The sequence below is a fragment of the Somniosus microcephalus genome, chromosome 21, assembly GCF_052327205.1.
Source record: "Somniosus microcephalus isolate GS21.2 chromosome 21, FLI_Smic_1.0, whole genome shotgun sequence".
Taxonomy (NCBI): domain Eukaryota; kingdom Metazoa; phylum Chordata; class Chondrichthyes; order Squaliformes; family Somniosidae; genus Somniosus; species Somniosus microcephalus.
In genome coordinates this window covers 62,531,133-62,552,816 of record NC_141007.1, presented here as the reverse complement: position 1 = coordinate 62,552,816, position 21,684 = coordinate 62,531,133, and the positions used below count along the sequence as shown (strand labels likewise).

General features: G+C 46.9%; 1 protein-coding gene across 3 annotated transcripts in view; it reads left to right on the top strand.

The window, feature by feature from the left end:
• Positions 1-21,684, top strand: part of map2k6 (mitogen-activated protein kinase kinase 6) — a 164,473-nt gene that overhangs the window by 52,430 nt on the left and 90,359 nt on the right. For 2 of the 3 annotated variants that reach the window (XM_085963751.1, XM_085963750.1), the window contains exon 2: positions 1,614-1,675. The exons of the other annotated variant lie outside the window; for it this stretch is intronic. In XM_085963751.1, coding sequence (XP_085819877.1) covers positions 1,614-1,675 — 62 coding nt within the window. The remainder of the gene's footprint in view (positions 1-1,613; positions 1,676-21,684) is intronic. 3 annotated transcript variants of the gene reach the window in all.

The window sequence follows — 21,684 nt, the reverse complement described above, 5'->3', positions numbered from 1 at the left end:
AAGGAAAATAATTTGATAGTTGATTATTTAATTTTTGAAAACTGAAAGAATGATGTGTTGGCCTGGCGCATATGTATATGAAAACATCAACTTCACGTGAGGTGAATGAAAAATATATTTACTTCCTTGAAAGTTGAATTGTTTAAGTGTATGACTTGGCAAATATAATTTTTTATTCACTGAAGCATGAGGTCAATATTTATTTTGCTATGTTACTTTGGTAATTATATCATAAATGAAAAACAACACCACACAGGGGAGCTAAAAGCCTCAGATTACTAAATATTGCTGTTATTGCAGTGCACCCTGTGCCCTCATAAAAGGATCCTGATTCTCCTCCTTTATTCCTACCAGAAGCACCGTGAGGTCTATTTTCAGATGGGTGGTTTGATTAACAGGTGGTTACCCCTTTTTGACGTGTGATAAGAGGGGCTTATCCTCTTCCCCTTTCCCCCATGGTGTGCGTAAACAAAAGTTGGTGCTTAACTGCCTGAGCGAACTCAACACAACCGCAGATGGGTCAAATATGGTCATGGCAATTGGGACTAATTTCACCTCCTCCTGCTCTCACCCCCCCCTGTCTCATTTTTGTTTTAATATTTTAGCTGAAGTTTTATCACTGGAAGACCATTCCTGCATTAACATCAGCACTGGTGATTTATTTTAGATGTTTAAATGCCTCCCATGAGTAACTTTGACTGTTGAAGTAAAATATTAATGCCCTGACTGGAATAGAGCTGTGATAAGGCACCTGGCTTGTTTTGTTGGGTGATTAGGCGTTACACTTGTCCCATTTGAATTTTCCTTTCTTCCCCCACCCCCCTCCTCACCCCCAACATAATTCAGGGAAAAGCAGGGAGGGCTTAATTAGAGTAGTAATCATTCGCCCTCTCCTCATCTCCTTCACACAGCTAGTAAACCTCCTAATTTTTTCTATTCCGAGAGAAAGGAGGGACATGTCTTACTTAAGGGTGCCAAGGCCTTGGAGAGGGTGCAGAAGAGATTTACCAGAATAGTACCAGGAATGAGGGACTTCAGTTCTGTGGCATGACTGAAGAAGCTGGGATTGATCTTGGAGCAGAGAAGGTTAAGGAGAGATTTATTTGAGGTGTTCAAAATTATGAAAGGTTTTAATAGAGTAAATAGGGAGAAACTGCTTCCAGTAGCAGGAGGGTTGGTAACCAAAGGACACAGATTTAAAATAATTGGCAAAAGAATCAGAGGGGAGAGGAGGAGAATTTTCTTTTAATGCAGCGAGTTGTTCTGATCTGGAATGCACTGCTTGAAAGGGCGGTGGAAGCAGATTCAATTGTAATTTTCAAAAGGGAATTGGATAAATACTTGAAAAAGAAAAATTTGCAGGGCAATGGGGAAAGAGCAAGGGAATGGGACTAATTGGAGAGATCTTTCAAAGAGCCGGCACAGGCACGATGGGCTGAATGGCCTCCTTCTGTGCTGTATGGTTCTATGATTTCAACTGCAGAGAATGTAGTAAACTTTACCAATTAAAAGGGCATGATGGCATATTTGTGAAGCTGTGATCTGACCCCAGTAAATGTGTGGGGCACCAGCTCATCGTCTTCTCTTTCTGTGATTGTGTCTTAACAGGTAAGAAAAAGAACCGGGGGTTGAAGTTGCCGAAGGAGGTTTTTGAGCAGCCACAGGCAAGCCCCACGTAAGTAACCACAATTATATGAAACTCCGGATCATTCAATGCTAGGCAGTACTACAGAAGTTATTAAAATCATAGAGCGTTTGCAAAGTTGGGGTAATCAGGCGGATAGCTTTTAGAAAATATCTTGGAAAGATTGTTTCATAAGAAATAGATGACATCGCGCGATGTTTCATCATGACTGGTAATGATGTGAATGAAACACCATCTCTGCTAACTGGCAGGTGGGACTGTTGCATGTAATATGAAATGTTTATCAGTTGGCAAGTAGAACTTACTCTTTCTGTAAAATATGCTTTTTAGCCTGTCCCAGGAAATAAGGTTCTAACTGAAGGACATAACCTACACAGGAACAAATGATCCCTTTGGTAGTGGCAGGGTGTTGCCGAGGGTTGGAGTGGTGAGACGGTCACTGTCGACTACAAAGGTCTTCGCGGAGGCGCGGAGAGAGGAGCTGAGCGAGAGATGAGCTGCCATTGCTCACAAAGTGCGAGTGTTGCTTTGTATTTGCTAGCTGGAGAGCACGTTGAGGGAGTGAGTAGCCCCAGCACAGGAGCAAGTCCGGGCTGCCCAGTGGCTCAAACCACTGTTGGTTGTGTTCAAAACCTGATTCAGGGCCGAGAGGTGACAATTTCATTCATTCGTTCATTTAGACAGATCTCTGTTTTTTATCATTTAATTTCTAGCTGATGTATTTGCACATTCTTTCCTATTTATCTTTTTGCCCCTTTGAGATTGTGTTGAAATAGGGCCAGTTGTACCCTATATGAGCCCAGTTTTATTTTGAGGGCACTTATCTCCTGTGGACTAGATTATTGCTGCTCCGATCCATCCATTGATTTGGGCTACTAATAATGAGAGAGAAGAGATTTTTTTTATCTGTCAGGGCTTCAGTTTAAAGCTCTCTGATGTCAAGAGAACATTGTTCTAATTTGTTGTACTCTTGAGCAATCCCATCCCGCTTTGTTTTATATATTAAAAAAAAAGGGAAATTAGAGTGAGTTCAGGGTGTGGGAACCTTTGATGCCTGGCATCGTGGAGCAGTGGGACAGAGGTTTGTTTTGTCCCACCCCACTGAGCTCCTAGATTTCATACGGACTGCTACTGAGGAGAGGCACAGGGAGAGAGATTAAACCAGGAGGGGAATCGCAACTAGCCTACAGATCTTTGCCTTTTAGTGGCTAGATCAAGACCAGCATCGGAAGTGGCCTGAGAGCAAGTTGATCAACTGCCCCCTTGGCTGATGGAGAGGCAAGCTCCAGAAAATGGGGGTTGGGGGACAGAGAGAGAGAGAGAGAAAAGGCATCTCCTATTGTTCCTATTGTGAAGAAACTGCAAAGATACCTTCCAAGTGGTTAATTTTGCTTTGGACTGAACGATTTACCCTTATTCTTCTGAGCTTTATTTTCTTCACTGCCAGCATATGTTTAAATTAGCCACTAATATTCAACCAAGGATTCTGCAGGTATTGCCACAGGCCCAAATACAAAAGAGCTGAAGTCACTTAATTAAACATGACTAAATTTTACAAGTAGAACTAACACCCTTTAGTTCAGCATGGATCTTTCCATCTCTAGTGTTGCTGATGTGATGTTCCTGGTGATGTGGTCATGTTTTTCAGATGGATTTATTTCAGGGTCAGGGTATAGTTCTTATTTTATTGCCTCAGAAAGCAGGAATAGGACTTAAAAGTAATAATAATGGTCAGTTATTAATAGTACTGTATAACAATTTCAGAACTTCTCCAAAATGACTGTCGCTAAATACCGTTTAAAAAGTTGGTAATGTTCTGTCTCTTCAACACAGCCTGAAATTAAATTACGCAAGGACAGAATAAATGTAATTTATTTGAAATGTGTATATAAATAGAACTCTGATCTTGTGCAGTATTCGTCAGAAATCTGGCTTGATGTGCATTCAGTCCAGATGTGGTGGTGTTTAAATTTAAAATAGCGTCCAGAGAAATGTCATGAGGACAGCATTCCAGGAAAAAATTCCTGTTGTTTGGGAAATGTGGTCATCTGTGCCTTGTTCACTGGGCTCCCAGTGCCAAGGCAGTCAGTGGAAAGAATTGGATTAGAGACCTTAGCATCCTTCAGTGCACCTTTTTTGTTGGGTTTAATTTATCCCCAATGGTCTAAATGCGGTTAGCGGGAAACGAGCCAGTCCGTCGAATTAACTTTCAGGCAGTGAAGACGCAAGTTGACCCTGATGTCACTGATGCGCTATCAATTACTCATAAAAGACTGAGAGTTAAGAGAGTAACTAAAGGCTTTTATTAACAAAAGAATGAAGGTCTGCCTCGAGTGGTCGACCGGTCCAGAATACAAAGGGCTGGGGAGCAGTCACCTTTATACTAGGACTTGTGGGAGGAGTCAGCCGAGGCATGTCCAGGCATGTACACAGTGGAATACAAACAGTGGTTTACCACATTCACCCCTTGTTTAAAATTGAGTCCGGCGGGGTGAAGTGTATTAAAAGTTAGTGTATTGGAGTCTCTCCGGAGGTCTTGTCTGCCGCTGTGATCGGCGTGGCGACGGCAGGGGTAGTGGAGCTTCCGGCGTCGAGTCCTGCGTAGGCTGTGGCACAGGCGTGTTGTCCTCGTAGATGTCGAGCGGGTCGCGGGGCCCAGGCCTGCCGTCTGCTGGGGCTGGATATCGGATCGTGGGGGGGTGTGGTAGTGAGTAGTGGGTTACTGCGGCCCCCGAGGGTGCAAGGTCTCTTATGGAGACTGTGTCCTCCCGCCCGTCCGGGTATGCAATGTAAGCATACTGGGGGTTGGCGTGGAGGAGGTCGACCCTCTCGACCAGGGGGTCCGTTTTATGGGTCCTCACGTGTCTTCTCAGTAGGACCGGCCCTGGGGACGTCAGCCATGGCGGTAGCGATGTCCCCGATGTGGACTTCCTTGGGAAGACAAACATTTTCTCATGAGGGGTGGCGTTAGTGGCAGTGCAGAGCAGTGACCGAATAGAGTGGAGCGCATCGGGGAGCACATCCTGCCAGCGGGAGGTCGGAAGGCCCCTAGACTTTAAGGCTAGCAGGGCGGCCTTCCAAACTGTCGCATTTTCTCTTTCCACCTGTCCGTTCCCCCGGGGGTTGTAACTGGTGGTCCTGCTTGTGGCAATACCCCTAGTTAGCAGGTACTGACGGAGTTCGTCGCTCATAAACGATGAGCCCCGGTCGCTATGGATATAGCTGGGGAAACCGAACAGGGTGAAGAGGTCGTTCAGACATTTAATGACCGTGGCACTGGTCATGTCCGGGCAGGGGATGGCGAACGGGAAACTGGAGTACTCATCAATAATATTGAGGAAGTACACATTGCGGTCGGAGGAGGGGAGAGGCCCTTTAAAATCAACGCTCAGGCGCTCGAAGGGGCGAGTGGCTTTTATCAGGTGGGCCCTGTCTGGTCTATAAAAGTGCGGTTTGCACTCAGCGCAGACTTGGCAGTTCCTGGTCATGGTCCTGACCTCCTCAATAGAGTAAGGCAGGTTGCGGGCCTTGATGAAGCGGAAGAACCTGGTGACCCCCGGGTGGCAGAGGTCATTGTGGAGGGCCCGCAGTCTATCGATCTGCGCGCTGGCGCAGGTACCACGCGATAGCGCATCCGGGGGTTCATTGAGCTTCCCGGGCCGGTACAAGATCTCGTAATTGTAGGTGGAAAGTTCGATTCTCCACCTCAAGATCTTGTCATTTTTGATTTTGCCCCTCTGCTTGTTGTTAAACATGAAAGCAACTGAACGCTGGTCAGTGAGCAGGGTAAATCGTTTTCCGGCCAGGTAGTGCCTCCAATGACGCACAGCCTCCACAATCGCCTGGGCCTCCTTCTCAACAGCGGAGTGTCTGGTCTCCGGGCCTTGGAGGGTTCGTGAAAAGAAGGCCACGGGTCTCCCCGCCTGATTGAGGGTAGCGGCCAGGGCAAAGTCGGACGCGTCGCTTTCCACCTGGAAGGGGATGGATTCGTCCACTGCGTGCATGGTGGCTTTGGCAATGTCCTCCTTGATACGGTGGAAGGCTAAGCGGGCCTCTGCCGTCAAGGGAAAAGAGGTGGACTTGATCAGCGGACGGGCCTTGTCCGCATAGTAGGGGACCCACTGGGCGTAATAGGAGAAAAACCCTAGGCACCTCTTCAGGGCCTTGAGGCAGTGGGGCAGTGGGAGTTCCATAAGGGGACGCATCCAGTCGGGGTCGGGGCCGATGACTCCGTGTTCCACAACACAGCCAAGGGTGGCGAGGCGGTTTGTGCGGAATATGCACTTCTCCTTGTTATATGTCAGGTTCAGGAGTTGGGCGGTGCGGAGGAATTTTTCGAGGTTTGCGTCATGGTCCTGCAAGTCACGGCCGCAGATGGTCACATTGTCCAGATATGGGAAAGTGGCCTGCAACGCATTTTGATCTACCATCCGGTCCATCTCCCTTTGGAAGACGGAGACCCCGTTGGTGACGCCAAAGGGAACCCTAAGGAAGTGATAGAGGCGGCCGTTTGCCTCAAAGGCGGTATACTGGCGGTCCTCAGGGCGGATAGGGAGCTGGTGGTACGCTGACTTCAGGTCAATGGTCGAGAAGACGCGGTACTGCGCGATCTGGTTGACCATATCAGCTATGCGGGGGAGTGGGTAGGTGTCCAGCAGGGTGTAGCGATTTATTGTCTGGCTGTAGTCGATGACCAGGCGCTGCTTCTCGCCGGTCTTAACGACCACGACCTGGGCTCGCCAGGGGCTGGTGCTGCCCTCAATAATCCCTTCCTTCAGGAGCCGCTCCACTTCGGTTTTAATGAAAACCCTGTCCCCGGCACTGTATCGCCTGCTCTTTGTGGCGATGGGCTTACAGTCGGGGGTGAGGTTAGCAAACAGTGGTGGGGGGGGTGACTCTGAGTGTGGAGAGGTTGCACCTGGTGCGCGGCGGGCAATTTGGAAGCTGCTGGCTGCGGACTGTGAGTGGGGGTAGGGGTCCACCGTACGCCATCGTAACACTTTTAAGGTGGCACTGAAAATCTAACCCCAGCAGGACAGCAGCGCAGAGGTCGGGCAGGACCAGAAGTTTAAAATGATCGTACACAGTCCCGTCTACTACGAGTGTCACCACGCAGTAGCCGCTGATGTCCGCCGACTGGGACTCGGAGGCCATAGAAATCCGCTGGTGCGCAGGCAGGACTGGGAGAGAGCAACGCCGCACCGTGTCGGGGTGGATGAAGCTCTCCGTGCTCCCAGAGTCAAAAAGGCAGATTGTATCATGACCATTTACCTTAATGTCCATTGTGGAACTGGCCAGCTGGTGCGGTCTCGCTTGGTCCAGTGTAACGGATGCCAGCGTAGGGGTCGGTGTGTCGCTGCGGGTATCAGATGAGGCGGTGTTGGGGGCCTGCTGCGTTCCGGCTGTCGTCCAAGATGGCGGCGTCCATGATCCCCATGTGGCTGGAGGCGTCCAAAATGGCTGCTGTACCGGTGGTTCGCACATGGCCGGGGAGGCCCAAGATGGCGGCCCGCATGGCCCACACGCGGCGCTGCTGGGGTTCGGGGTGGCTTTGGCCCTGCAGACGCTAGTGTAGTGTCCCTTCTTCCCGCAGCCCGAGCAGATCGCGTTTTTCGCCGGGCAGCGCGCTCTGGGGTGTTTTGCCTGGCCACAGAAGTAGCATTTCTGGCCTTGGGGCACTGCTGTCTGGCCTTGGGACACTGCTGCGGTAGTTGGGCCGTGGCTGGGGTGGCACGGCGCTATGAGGCGGTCCTACCGTGTCCCAGGCTGTCATTCCCCGCGGCGTCCACGGTGCAGAGGAGTAGGCATCCATGCCCCGGTAGGCTGCATCCAATGATAGTGCGAGTTCAGAGGCCTTGTTGAGGTCGAGGTCACTCTGCTCCAACAGTCGCTGTCGGGTGTAATTGGATCTGTGGCCCGCTACAAAAGCGTCCCGGATAAGTTCCTCTGTGTACACGGCGGCCTTTACATCCTTACAACCACAGGCCCGGCCAAGCACAGACAGTGCCTGAAGGTATTCCACGGTCGATTCCCCAGGTTGTTGTTTACGACTCCCCAGAAGGTGCCTGGCGTACACTTCGTTCACTGGGCGCGTGTACTGGTCCTTGAGGAGCTTGATAGCGTCCGCGTACGAGGTCGCGTCTTGGATGACCGAGTACACTCGGTGGTTCACTTTGGAGGTCAGGACATCCAGTTTGTCCTCGTCCGATTTGATTGCTGCGGAGGCGGTCAGGAATTTTTCGAAACACTTAAGCCAGTGAGTAAACTTGGTGGATGAGTCCGCCTCCCGATGATCTAAGTCCAGGCATGCTGGTGTGAGGATCTTCTCCATTATAAAAATTTTGTTAATAAAATTGATGCGCTATCAATTACTCATAAAAGACTGAGAGTTAAGAGAGTAACTAAAGGCTTTTATTAACAAAAGAATGAAGGTCTGCCTCGAGTGGTCGACCGGTCCAGAATACAAAGGGCTGGGGAGCAGTCACCTTTATACTAGGACTTGTGGGAGGAGTCAGCCGAGGCATGTCCAGGCATGTACACAGTGGAATACAAACAGTGGTTTACCACAGTCACCTAAATTCACTGGGCTTCTCCTGACTGTTGAGTAAGATTGTGATGGGTGAAAAAGGAGATTTTCTTCAATTAAGAAAAAGTACAGGAAATTCTTTGGTATCCGGGACCGGCGTGTTGCCGGTTGATCAAAAATTACGGATGACGGAGAGGGTTATCTACCGAGGCTATTTTTAACAAAGAAAATTTAAAAAATCAAGAAATGTGCAGTATAGAGTAATTGGGTACTCACTTACAGAATGTTGTGTTAAATGGATGGTGGAAGATGCTTGATTAAGTACAGTACTGCCAGTTGAGGGTAATGCAATGCAATGACTACCAGCAGCGTGGGAGACACACAGTACCCCTGTAAAATGGCGGATCAGAAGAGACTACCGGCAGTGAGGGAGAGGCAGACTCCTGTTACAGGGGCATTGAGGTGTTCCGACTCCCGACAGCGCCAAGAAGCCGAGTAGTGGCAGTTTGGAGAACTACCCCCACTGACTAACTCGGCCACTGCGGGAGACTTGGACTCTGCAACATTGCCGGTTATTGGGGTGTTGTTTTTGGAGTGAGAATTTTGCCGGTTAATAGAGAATTTCGGATATTTAGGTGCCATTTAAATGAGCGTTTCCTGTACATTGCATCAGCACATAGGTAAATCTTTAAATATAATTTCTCCTTGATTCTACTGTTGTGGAAGACAAGCCTGAGAAAAGTTGCATATTGTTAAAATGGGAATTTGGTGCCCACCATGTTTGTCGTCATCAACAACAACAACCACTTGCATTTACTGTATATGGCGCCTTTAACATAGAATAAAATATCCCAAGGGGCTTCACCGAGCCAAAAAAAATTGATGCTGGGCCAAAGAAGGAGATATTAAGAGGGGGACCAGTAGCTTGGTTAAAGAGGTGGGTTTTAAGAAGGGTTTTAAAGGAGGAGAGGGACATGGAGAAGTGGAGTTGTTTAGGGAGGGAATTCTAGAGTGTGGGGCCTAGGCAGCTAAAGACATGGCTGCCAGTGGTTTTGCAAAATGACAGGGAGTGGGGTGAAAGAGGATGCGTAGAGTGTTGGAATGGAGAATTTGAGGAATTGGGGGGTGGCGATTGGGTGGGTGTTGTAGGGCTGCAGGAGTCTATAGAGATGGCGAGGTGAGTAGCCATGAACGGATTTAAACACAAGGATGAGAATTTTAAATTGGAGGTGTAGCAGGACTGGGGGCCAATGTAGGTGAGCCAAGACAGGAGTGATGGATGACTGCGACTTGGTCAAGGTAGGATGTGGGCAGCAGCGTTCTGGATGAGCTAAAGTTTATAAAAGTTGAAGGATGGGAGCCTGACCAGGAGAGCATTGTAAAGAGTCTGGTGGTGACAAAGGCATGGAAGAAGGTTTCAGCACGCGGTCAGGTAGGGGGGGTAAAGGCAGGCGATGTTACGGAGGTGGTCTTTGTGACAAAGAGCGTGTGGAGTCGGAGTCTCGGCTTGGAGTTGAATAGGATGCTGAGGTTGCAAACTGTCTTCCCTTCTCTTGTTTTTGAAATGGCTCTTAGTGTATTTCAAAACTTCTTTCTGATTGCAGTAAACTGATGACCCGTAATTTGTGGCCCCTACGGGTGGTACATGGTGCATACACGCCCGTAAGGGCTGCGCAAGTTCCAGGTTTTCGCGCGTGAAGCGCATGCATGGAAACCGGGTACTTGCGATCTGTCAGGAATCTTCTTGACCAATCCAACACATCCCCGGGAAAAGGGCATCCACGGGCGGCGAGTTGGGCTATTTGCCCAATTTCTGCCTAGCAAATGCCTGTGAAATTCTTACACCTGAGAGTTTAAATGAACTGAAAAACATTTATTTTTTGATCATTTAAACATTAAAAAAACCTGTAAAATAAGGTACGGCTATTTTTAGCCCCTTTAAAACATTTACATTTATTTTTCAAAAAATTAAATTTTTGTTTTAAATATTTAATTAAATGGCATTTTAATTAATTTTAAAAATATAATTTTTTTAATGTATTGATTTGATGTGTAGATGTATTTTTTGGGGTATTCCCATTCATGCTTGTGGGGTTTCCGTACGTACAGAAGCACGAATGGGGATTCCCTTTTATTGGTTGGGCCGGCTCACGTGATCCCAGGGGCATTGGTGAACCACCTGCGCCCGGGATATGTGGGCCTCTGCCCGCGGGTACCCGGAGAGGCCCAAGACTGCGAGTCTCCGTACCTCCCGGACCACCAGGTACGCGGGCATTTTATTTGCGGATCGGAGGCATTTCCCCCACGGGAAGCCTCCGACCGCGAATTCCGGGCCACTGACGTATGCCTACGTTACTGAGTGCTTATCTCTCATGACCTGAATCTCATCAGTATAATTACATTGCTGCATTCGTAGGAATGCTCACGAGTGCTTGGGAGGATTTGCGCATGACACATAGTTTGTAGGTATGTGAAGCAATACAGTCCAAACACATGCAGGACATTCTGTAAATGGAGATGAGACCCAGAGGGTCATCTCTTGGATCAGATAGTTTCACAAACTCTAGTAGGCATGTGGTATTGCGGTGCCAACTTGGGGCTGATCTGTTATTTTTAAACAAGAAGTACAAGAGATGCTATCCCGGTGAAGAAAGAGACATAAGGCAAAGTGGTGATGGATGCAAACCTTTCCTTCCGCAGAACATTGATGGCAAGTGTTAAAAATAAATCTGTATTATAAACTGATTAAGAGATAATGAAGTTACTGACACTACATAACTTAAAGAGGAGGCATAGTCCCCTCGTGATAAATAGAGATATTTTAACACCTATTGGCGTTTTTCAATCTTTCTCCTGGTCACTATGTGGTAGAGGCAGTCTTGGAGCATTTATCTTGTATCCAGTTCCTCCTTGCATGACTGCAAGTGCAGCCCTAATCCCACTTCCTGTTCATGATGTCACTGGAATGCCATGTCACTGGCACAGGAGGATAAGTTGTACACAGACTGTCTGCTCCCAAAATCTGACCATCAGTTCTGAAGTAAGAAGGGTCAACTTTGACCCCGCCCCCTCCCCCTCCCCCCATCCCAAGTGCATAGATTACTCCCTTCATAATACTTAGAATGACGGGGCAATTCAACAGAATATACTTTTCTTTCAAATCACATGAATATCAGCAATAAATCCTGTCGGGATGTAAGCCTTTTTAAAATAAACTTTGAAACATTGTCGTATAAATGTGTAACTGTACATTAAATTGTAGACATTTTTTGAAGTAAAGTCCAATTTCTCTGAGACCACTTACATATTCTTTACTGACAGTGTGCAGACACCACAGTCTCTGAAACTTTGCGAGGAATCCTCAGTAGAATTACCCTCCACAATTGCCCTCTGGATGGAATGGCACTGCCACAGGATGATACCTGGTATTCCCCTCGAGAGGGCCTTCAGCTGACGATGTGGTCCAGAGGAGGATCACTTGATGTGCCCAAGAGTGGGCATCACCTTGACAAAGGAACTATCTGCTCTGACAGACCTGCAATGCTGCTAAATATTTGGCCGTGCACTCCTGTTCCTATCTGTATAGTTGAACCCGCGCAGGCTCCCATTATAGTCTCTAACCTGTAAGGTTAGCTGCTGACTACTGCGTGATCTGGGACTCTGGCGAGGGCGATGAAAAGACGGCACAGTGTGTACTCCAACTGATGTGTCCCCTTTACCAGTGTTGCCCTGTTGATGAGCACACTGCCCAACTGTACACTCGTGGGTCTGTCCCCTTTGTTGCTGCTCTTGAGTTTCAATGTTGTCTTCAGCCATAACAGCTTCTTCTCGGTGAGCTGTCACACCACCCATTCCCGCCCCTCCTAGATCACACTGGTGCCCTATTATGTTGACCCAAAAGTTAAGGATGTTCAAGAATTACTCATGAAGATGAGACAAGATTTTGTTTAATGGACATTGTACTGTGCACATACACTGAGGATCATGTCACAATAAGAGTTTCCAAGAGTACTGAACATCACGACTGTTGAACTGACAAAAAAGCATGGGTCAAGAACACTTGCATGTGTTTGAAAGGACCTGCATATATATTATTGCAGTGCTTACCGTATAGGATGTAGTGAGACTTTGATTAAAATTCTGGAACACTCAGAATCGAAGTATTGCAGTCTCCTCCTCCCTTCTGCCTGTGTTGCTCTTTCTTTCCCGGGCATACTGCTATCTGATGATGTTACCCGTCACTTTTTAGCTACAGGCCACAGATGTGCTTTTGCCAATCGCCAGCTGTACGTGTGAATGTTTCTTTTTTTAAACAGCGGGGGGGGAGTTGGGACTAACTGGATTGCACTTCGAAGGAGCTGGCGCAGACTCGATGGGCCGAATGGCCTCCTTCTGTGCTTCTATTCTATGATTTCTATAACCATTTTCCAACCAATTTGCAGCTCATTAGGATTTTTGAAAGTTAACGTCATCATTTTTTTTCCATGCAGCAGTTGTATATAATGCACTCCTGGGTTTTTGATTCATAATCTCTCTCTTCGCTATCCTCAGTTTAAGACTCCTACCTGTTTCAGTGAAACCTCCGTCATTGCTTGTGTAACTCGGGCTTCCCTTTGTGTCCATTTGCACCTGAGCTCACTACTGCTATGACCTTATCTCTGGCCCTTCCTTGGGCCTTGTTCTCCTCTCCGCTTGCTCCTCTTTCCCTTTACCCAACCATGGCACCGTTTCATTTTTGTGGGATCTTGCTGTGTTCAAACTGGTTGCCGGTACAGGCGATTTACACTTCAAAGGTCAATGGGCGTGAAGCAGTTTTGGGACGTCCTGAGGATGTGCAAGGCCCTATATAAATGCAAGTCGTTCTTTGTTTCCATTTAACAAGCCCACGTGAAGTGTTTGGACCTGTTTCTTAAGTTAGGAAGTTAAAGTGAAGAAATGTTCTGAATCCATAAATACCCTGTTAAATAGCAGTGTGTTTCAGCACACGAAACCTTTTGCAAAATGCTTGTTCTCTTCGACCATTAAACCGAGGCCCCGTCAGCTTTCTGAGGTGGACGTAAAAGATCCCATGACACTGTTTCGAAGAAGAGCAGTGGAATTCTCCCCAGTGCCAATGTTTATCTCTCGATCACTATCACTAAAACACATGATCTGGTCATTATCACATTGCTGTTTGTGGGAGCTTGCTGTGCGCAAATTGGCTGCCACGTTTCCTACATTACAACAGTGACTACACTTCAAAAAATACTTCATTGGCTGTAAAGCGCTTTGGGAGGTCCTGAGGTTGTGAAAGGCGCTATATAAATGCAAATCTTTCTTTTGACTCTGATGCACAAATGCCATAGTAAACCCCAGATGTTCAATGATGATGGATGCTATTGCTCTTGAGAAAATTCGGCGATTATTAGGAATCTGTAATGCTGAAACGCTTCATCTGCAAAGTATCAAAAAACAAATGTAGCTCATTTCTTTGCTGCCGTCAGCCATTTAAACTAATGTTCACTCTTATAATACATATATGCCCATCCTTAAGGTAAGTCCTGATGTGCTCATGTTAACCTTTTGAAGGAATTGGACCTGCGCCAGGTGCATTCGCATTGTATATTGACTTGAACCGTGCCAGACTGGAAGGACTTTTATTTGCAGAGACCAGTGTACTTGAAAACAGTGTTCTCATGTCCCGCGGCATGGCCTCAAAAGGATACACTGTGATACATGCCTGTGCCAGTGCCATATTTAACCACAAAATCAGTTCTAATTCCTTAAATTATTGCAAGCACTTTGACATTATTACAAAAAAAAACACACATTATAATCTATCTATATTCGCTGTAAATTCAGCCTGGTGTTATCAACTTCAAGATGGGTTATATTATGTACAGGTAGATCGCTCAAAAACCTGTTGCAATGAACTAAAATGTACAGCGTAATAAAACTTTGTCAATTGAAATAATTCCACACAGTCAAAATCCGGTAGCTGCCGGATTTAGAGCTGTGATTCTCGTACCTCCTTTCACCTTGCTTTCCGCCTTCACCGGGAGCAGCATTACCTCTTTGTTACCTCACCGTGAGCAGCATTACCTCCCACAGCTACCTGGACTACACTTCCTCCCACCCCACTTCCTATAAGGACTCTATTCCATTCTCCCAGTTTCTCTGTCTCCGCCGCATCTGCTCTGACGATGCCACCTTCCACACTAGTGCTTCCGACATGTCTTCCTTTTTCCTCAACCGAGGATTTCCCTCTACTGTGGTTGACACGGCCCTTGACCGCGTCCGTTCCATTTCCCGCACTTCTGCTCTCACCCCTTCCCCTCTCTCCCAGAACCACGATAGGGTTCTCCTTGTCCTCACCTTTCACCAGCCTCCACATTCAATGGATCATCCTGCATCATTTCTGCCACCTCCAGCATGATCCCACCACCAAACACCTATTCCCCTCACCTCCCCTTTCAGCATTCCGAAGAGATTGCTCCCTCTGCGACACCCTGGTCCACTCCTCTATCACCCCAACACCCCTTCCCCTTCGCCCGGCACCTTCTCGTGCAAGCGCAGGAGATGCAACACCTGCCCTTTTACCTCCTCCCTTCCCACTGTCCAGGGCCCCAAACACCCCTTCCAGGTGAAACAGCGATTTACTTGTAATTCTTGCAATTTAGTATACTGTATTCGCTGCTCACGATGCGGTTTCCTCTACATTGGGGAGACCAAACGCAGATTGGGTGACCGCTTTGCGGAACACCTCCGTTCAGTCCGTAAGGGTGACCCGAGCTTCTGGTCGCCTGTCACTTTAATTCTCCGCTCCACTCCCACTCTGACCTTTCTGTCCTCGGCCTCTTACACTGTTCCAATGAAGCTCAGCATAAGCTCAAAGAGCAGCACCTCATCTTTCGATTAGGCACTTTACAGCCTTCTGAACTTAACATTGAGTTCAACAATTTCAGACTATAACCTGTATTTCTTTATATTTTTTTATTTTTTTCTCTTGTTTTCTCACATGGCATCATCATTCACACCTCATCTAGACACATCTTTTGTTTCTTAACTCGTCCCATTACCTCTCCTTTTGCCTCGCACCATCATCCCTTTTATCAGTCAATCTCTCCTGCCTTCCATCCTATCACAGACCTTCCCTTTGTTCTTCCATCCTATCGCAGACCTTCCCTTTGTTCTTCCATCCTATCACAGACCTTCCCTTTGTTCTTTCCTCCCCTCCTCCCTCTCCCAGCTTAAAAATCTCTCTTCTATAACCTTTTCCCGTTCTGACGAAGGGTCCCCGACTCAACGTTGACTCTGTTTCTCTCTCCTCAATGCTGCCTGACCTGCTGAGTGATTCCAGCATTTTATGTTATTTCAGATTTCTAGCATCCGCAGTATTTTGCTATTGTTTTTCCTCTTCGCCACTGAGTTGTTGCGTGCGGTGCTGGCCTCCATCAAACGTGCCTTGCCCTTGTCATCAAGTTGATACAGACCTGCAGAGCTGTTCGTTTAAAAGAAAAGAAAGACTTGCATTTATATAGCGCCTTTCATGACCTCCGGACGTCCCAAAACACTTTACAGCCAATGAAGCACTTTTGAAGTGTGGTCACTGTTGTAATGTGGGTAATGCAGCAGCCAGTTTGCGCACAGCAAGCTCCCACAAACAGCACTGTAATAAATGACCAGATAATCTGTTTTTATTGCTGTTGATTGAGGGGTAAATATTGGCCAGGACACCGGGGATAACTCCCCTCTTCTTCGAAATAGTGCCATGGGGTCTTTTGCATCCACCCGAGAGGGCAGACGGGGCCTTGGTTTAATGTCTCATCCAAAAGACAGCACCTCCGACAGTGCAGCGCTCCCTCAGTACTGCCCCTCCGACGGTGCAGCACTCCCTCAGTACCGCACTGAGTGTCAGCCTAGATTCTTGTGTTCAAGTCTCTGGAGTGGGGCTTGAACCCACAACCTTCTGACTCCGAGCTGAGAGTGCTGCCCACTTTTTTTTAATATATTATACTTTATTGAACATTAAGAACATTTACAACATCGTGATCATTACATTGTATTCACAGAATCACAGAAACCCCACAGTGCAGATCGAGGCCATTTCGGCCCATCGAGCCTGCACCGACACATATCCCACCCGATCCCCGTAACCCCACGTATTTAATCCCCCTAACACTAAGGGTCAATTTATCATAGCCAATCAACCTAACCCGCACATCTTTGGACTGTGGGAGGAAACCGGAGCACCCTGTCACCTGTAATATATATTAATCGATTGTACTTTAAAAATTGGTTGTAAAATACTGTCCTTAAATTCCTTCCTGAATAAAACCTCCACAGAGCCTTATAATGATCTTTTAGCTTATATTTAAAAAACTCTTTTAGATTGATTCTCCTCCCCTTAAAAAAACAGAGCATCCCTTCTTTGTACAATCATGAATCTAGCCAAACTGAACATTAAATTAATTGCCGCTCCGCTAGACTCGGGCAGACTCTCCTGCAATCCCCATCTCAAAATTGAGTCCCGCGGGATTCCCATTCTCGCTCTTCGGTCCCCACCCAGCAAAAAAGCTTCACACAACTGTCGAACATAGTACTTAAAGTCATTTAACTGCGGACATAACACCAGTAAATGGGACAGAGTCTCATCCCGTGTCCCACACACTGGGCAAGTTGTCGCCTCCACTCGTCCAATCTTGCACAAGACTGTCATGGTAAAAATCCGGTTATGAGCCAATTTGAAATCCAGTTCAATCCATTCTGGGCATTTAAAATTCGCCCACACTCCCTTCCAAATCCTGTTGAAGTCCAACTGTGGGTATATACTCTGCCAAAACTCCTGACCAGCAGGTGTCTTGAATCTCCATTCTCTGAATACCTCATAGAAATCTCGAGTATTACAGTTGTCAAATTGGACCAACTCTCCCCCTTTCTCCAGTACAAAGCTTGGAAAAGCAGGACGCATTTTACTTCCTTTGGAGATTTCCGCATTTATTTCCTCCATCCAATCCTGTGGCATTGCCCTCACAATCTTCTCATACATGATTCCTATTGCTTTTCCTTCTACCTCCTGATCCTCCTCCCACACCATGTCCCTCACTATCGCTTCCGGCAACCAACCTGGAATTACCTCGTATAATACAGCTTTCACAGATATAATCCCAGCTTTTATAAAAGCTTGATTAAATAAAACCTCTCCTTCGATGTTGACCCACCTGTTCAAAAATAAGGGCTGTTCTAAAAATTCCTCAGCCCCCTTGGGCATAAACTGCACACTCTTTAAAAATTGGGCCCAAGTCTCTACAGCCCCCTTCTAAAACCTAGGGAGAAGTTTAATCGATTTCAAAAACATATTATTGTATTCCATATACAATATCCCCTGCCCTCCTATCCCACTTCGTTTAAAAAAATGCTCAAAACATCTCTTCCAAAAACTTGTATTTGACTTCTGAAGAAATCTCTTCACCCATTTGATTCTAAAGGATTTCTTCTTCAAATCAATATCTGGAAAATTGAGTTCTCCCTGATTTCTCCATCCAATGATGGTATTGTATGCCACCAAGGCTGGTTTCCCTTCCCATAAAAACCTCACACAAGCCTCTCGGATGGACTTTTCCGCCCACTCAGGAATATCCTCCACCGTCAATAAGTACCATAGCTTAGATAACAGGAGAGCAGACACCACTGTCGCTCTTCCTTGCACTTTCAACCACCTTCTTTCCCCATCTTCCCAAAATCTTTTTAATTTTCATAACCTTCGGTTCCCAATTTAATCGATCCACTTCATCCCTGTCTTTCTTGCACCCCATATGCATCCCCAGAACTTCCAAAACCTCCACCACCTTAAAGGGACATTCCCCCTACCCCTCCCTGCAACCAGGCATTGGGACTTACTATAATTCACTCTGGTTCCTGAAGCTCTACAATATTCCTCCACTACATCCATAGCTTTCCTCACTGACTCCCCATTTCTCTATGTTAAGGTTGTGTCATCTGCATATTGGTGTATCACCGACACCAGCCCAGAACTGGGAACCACAATCCCAACTACACCACCTTGTTTCTTTCGCATCATGTAACCTAATGGTTCTGCTACCAATGTGTACAGCAGTGGGGACAGGGGACAACCCTGTCTCACTGATCTCTGTATAGGAAAATACTTAGATAAAAAACCATTACATTTAACACAGCTAAATATGTTTGAGTAAAAAATCCTTACCCACTGAATGAAATTTTCCTTGAAACCAAATGCTTCCAAAACCTTCAATAAAAACTCATGAGAGACCCTATCAAAGGCTTTCTCTTGATCTATCTTTAATACATAAGCCTCCCTCCCACTCTCTTCCATGAGCTCTATCGCATCTCGGATTGAGACCACAGAGTCTGCGATGTCCCGGCCTATGACTCCATAGGACTGAGAGGGCCAAACTATCTCCGGTAACACCTCCTTCAAACGATTTGCCATAACCCTCGCCAAGATCTTATAATCCATATTTAATAATGTGATGGGCCTCCAATTCTTCAGATCCCGTCTATCCCCTTTATTTTTATATAAGCTAAGCTTATAATACCTCTCCTCATAGATGGGGCCAGGCTTCCCTCAATTTTAATTTCCTTAAAAACTTCTAAGAGCAATGGACTTAAAATCTCAAAAAATTCTTTATAAAATTCTGCACTTAGTCCATCGGACCCTGGGCTTTCCCCCCCCTTCATTCCACTTATTGCTACTTTTATTTCCGCTAATCCTACTTCTTTGTCACACATGCTTCTCTCATCCTCCTTTAAACCCTCTTCAATAAAAGCAGTAACCTTCTCCATCGCCAAATTGGAAATGTCTTTTGTATATAACTCTTGATAAAAGCTGCTAGCCGCCTCTTAAAATCTCCCCACTTTCATGAATGATCTTCTCCCCAACCTTCAACTCTTCAATTAACGATAATCTCTGTCACAGCTTCTCTTGCTCTAGAAAATATCTAGTGCATCTTTCGTCCTCCAATGCATCTCTAGCCTTTGCACGGAGAATGGCCCCCTTGCATTTTTCAGCTTGCAATAATTCCCACTCTTCCTTTAGCACCCGGAACTTAGTCTCCGCTCCCTTATCCCCTCCATCAACTGCTTTACAGACATCCGTAAACCTTTTGTTTATATTCTCTTCTCGATGCCGGTTAGCTGCCGCCCTCTTTCCCATAACGTACCGAAAAAACTTTTACCTCATATTTGAAATTGTCCCACCAAACTCTTCTTTCTTTCAAGAACAAAGGTTCCTTCCAAGCATTCCTTATTATATTTATAATCCCTTCTTTATAAGCAATTTCTTTCAGGCATTGATTGTTTAAAATCCACACCCCTGAACCGATCTTAACTCTGCTGTTCCTAATTCTAAGAACCAAAGCCGAGTGATCACTAAAAAAATACATTTTTATAATAAATCTCCATCACCTCTGAACTTAACCCTTCCCGCATTAACACAAAATCTATTCGGCTCTGTTTTAAAACATCACCCACCCAACCTGCTCTGGAGAACTCCCTTTTTTTATGGGGTTCCGGTCCCTCCATAAGTCTCTCAAATTTAAATTTGCCATCATTTTTACAATCAACCCTCTGGAGTTATCATCCTTAAAGGTCATCTGGGCTGAAATGTCCATCCGAGATAAAAATACATTAAAATCCCCCACTATACAAGGATTTTCCACCTCTGCCGCTTCAGTGAATAACCCCCGAAAAAACTCGCGATGCTTGCAATGGTCGTTCGGTGCATAGATATTCATTAAAGAGATCGCAATTAAATCCCTCAATTTTTACCCTTAGCCGTAAAAATCTCCTCTCTGTCCTTGTCCACCAAGGCAACGTTCTCTTTTATGGACGGACTTACCAAAACAGCCACCCCTCTACGGTTATTGTTTGCACAACTTGCAAACACCTCTCCCTTCCAAACCTTCTGAACTCTTTCTAGAATATCCTCATCCCAAAAGGTTTCTTGCAGACACAACAAGTCCGAACCTTTAAAACCCTGCAACAACTGCTGCAATTTCTTCTCACCCCTCAGTCCGTTCACATTAATCGAGACCAATGTAATCATGACTCCAAAGAAAGGAAGTATGCCTGATAATCTCCCCATCATTTAATCTCTGGCTCTTCCCTCCTCTCATGCTCCTTCTCAACTTTTCGGGCAGCTGTTGCTTTTTCCTGCAGCCTCCGGCTCTTTTTCACCTCCTGTTTGACCCCTCCCTGCTGTTTCAGCCTCTTCCTTGCATTAAGTTTGGGCCCAGGAGCTGCCCTTTCTCCCTCCTTCTGCCCCTCGCTAACCTTTCCCTTTCCACATGATGCCACCCCACCCCCGACTTCCATGTCTCTGTCCCCCTCTAATTCCTCACACTCAAGCTCTTCTGCAACCCCCTGTGCCTGCTCCCCGTCAGATACTTCATCTCCCATAGAGTCTTCCTGCTATCGCAGTTTCTCCCACTGTGCTGCTCCCTTCGACCACATCTCCACCTCTAACCCTTGCACCCTGTTCCCTCACTCCATGGGACAATGCCGCACCTAAATTGTTCCCTTCTGACGTCTATCTCGCCGATCCCATCCTGCTGTCCCTTTAAGGCTCCTGCCTCTTGCACCCTCTCCCCGTCCTGCCCCCTCCCGCTCACCAAGATATACGACTCCCCACCTCTCCCCGGAGCACCCACATCCACCACACACCCCGCTCCCGCCACCTCTCCCCCCGCAGACACCAGACTCCCCAGGGGGAGCCGAACCGCACTAAGGCTCGAGTCTGCACTCGACCCTCGCTGCCCGCTGCTGTCTTTGTTCCCCTCCACAGCACTCGGCGTGTTTTCCGCCATCCTCTGCCTCTTCCTGTGCTCCTTTCTCCTTCATTTTACCGGCTGTGTCCTCCGACTGCACCGCTCCTCCGGCCGTTCCACTCTCATCTCCTGCTCCTTCTCCCATCTCCTCATCACTCATATCGCTCCCTTCTGCCATACACTCACAGCGGGTGGGGCCTTTGCGACACACCCCACAGCTCTCCGCCTTGCAGCTCCGAGCAATGTGTCCCGACTCACCGCAATTGTAACAATACAGGTCTGGACAATTTCTTACGAGATGGTCATGTCCAAGACAATAATAGCACATCTTTACTTGATTATCATGCAGCACACGAAAGTACTGCACTCCTTCCAGTGTCTCGAACTTCGTACTGTACGGCAATGACCTCACCCCCTCTGGGAACTGCACCTTTACATACCGGGTTCCGTCTGCTACCCGTGTTCCCGGATAGTACCTCCTCTTTATTGCAGAACAGATTTTAATGTCCCACGACTGCAACTTCTTGCTTAGCAGTTTGTCCTCAATGTACACTGGCAAGTTTAAAAATGAAACCGCCACTTCCTCTGAATATAACAGAGTCACCTCCAAGAATTTCTCACCAACTTTCAGACTGTGTAACAGTCTTTCCACCTCCTCACGGCCACTGACCGTCACCTCAAATCCCGCATTTGGCTTTGGTCGGCAGGCAAAGCAGCTTCCCTCGCCA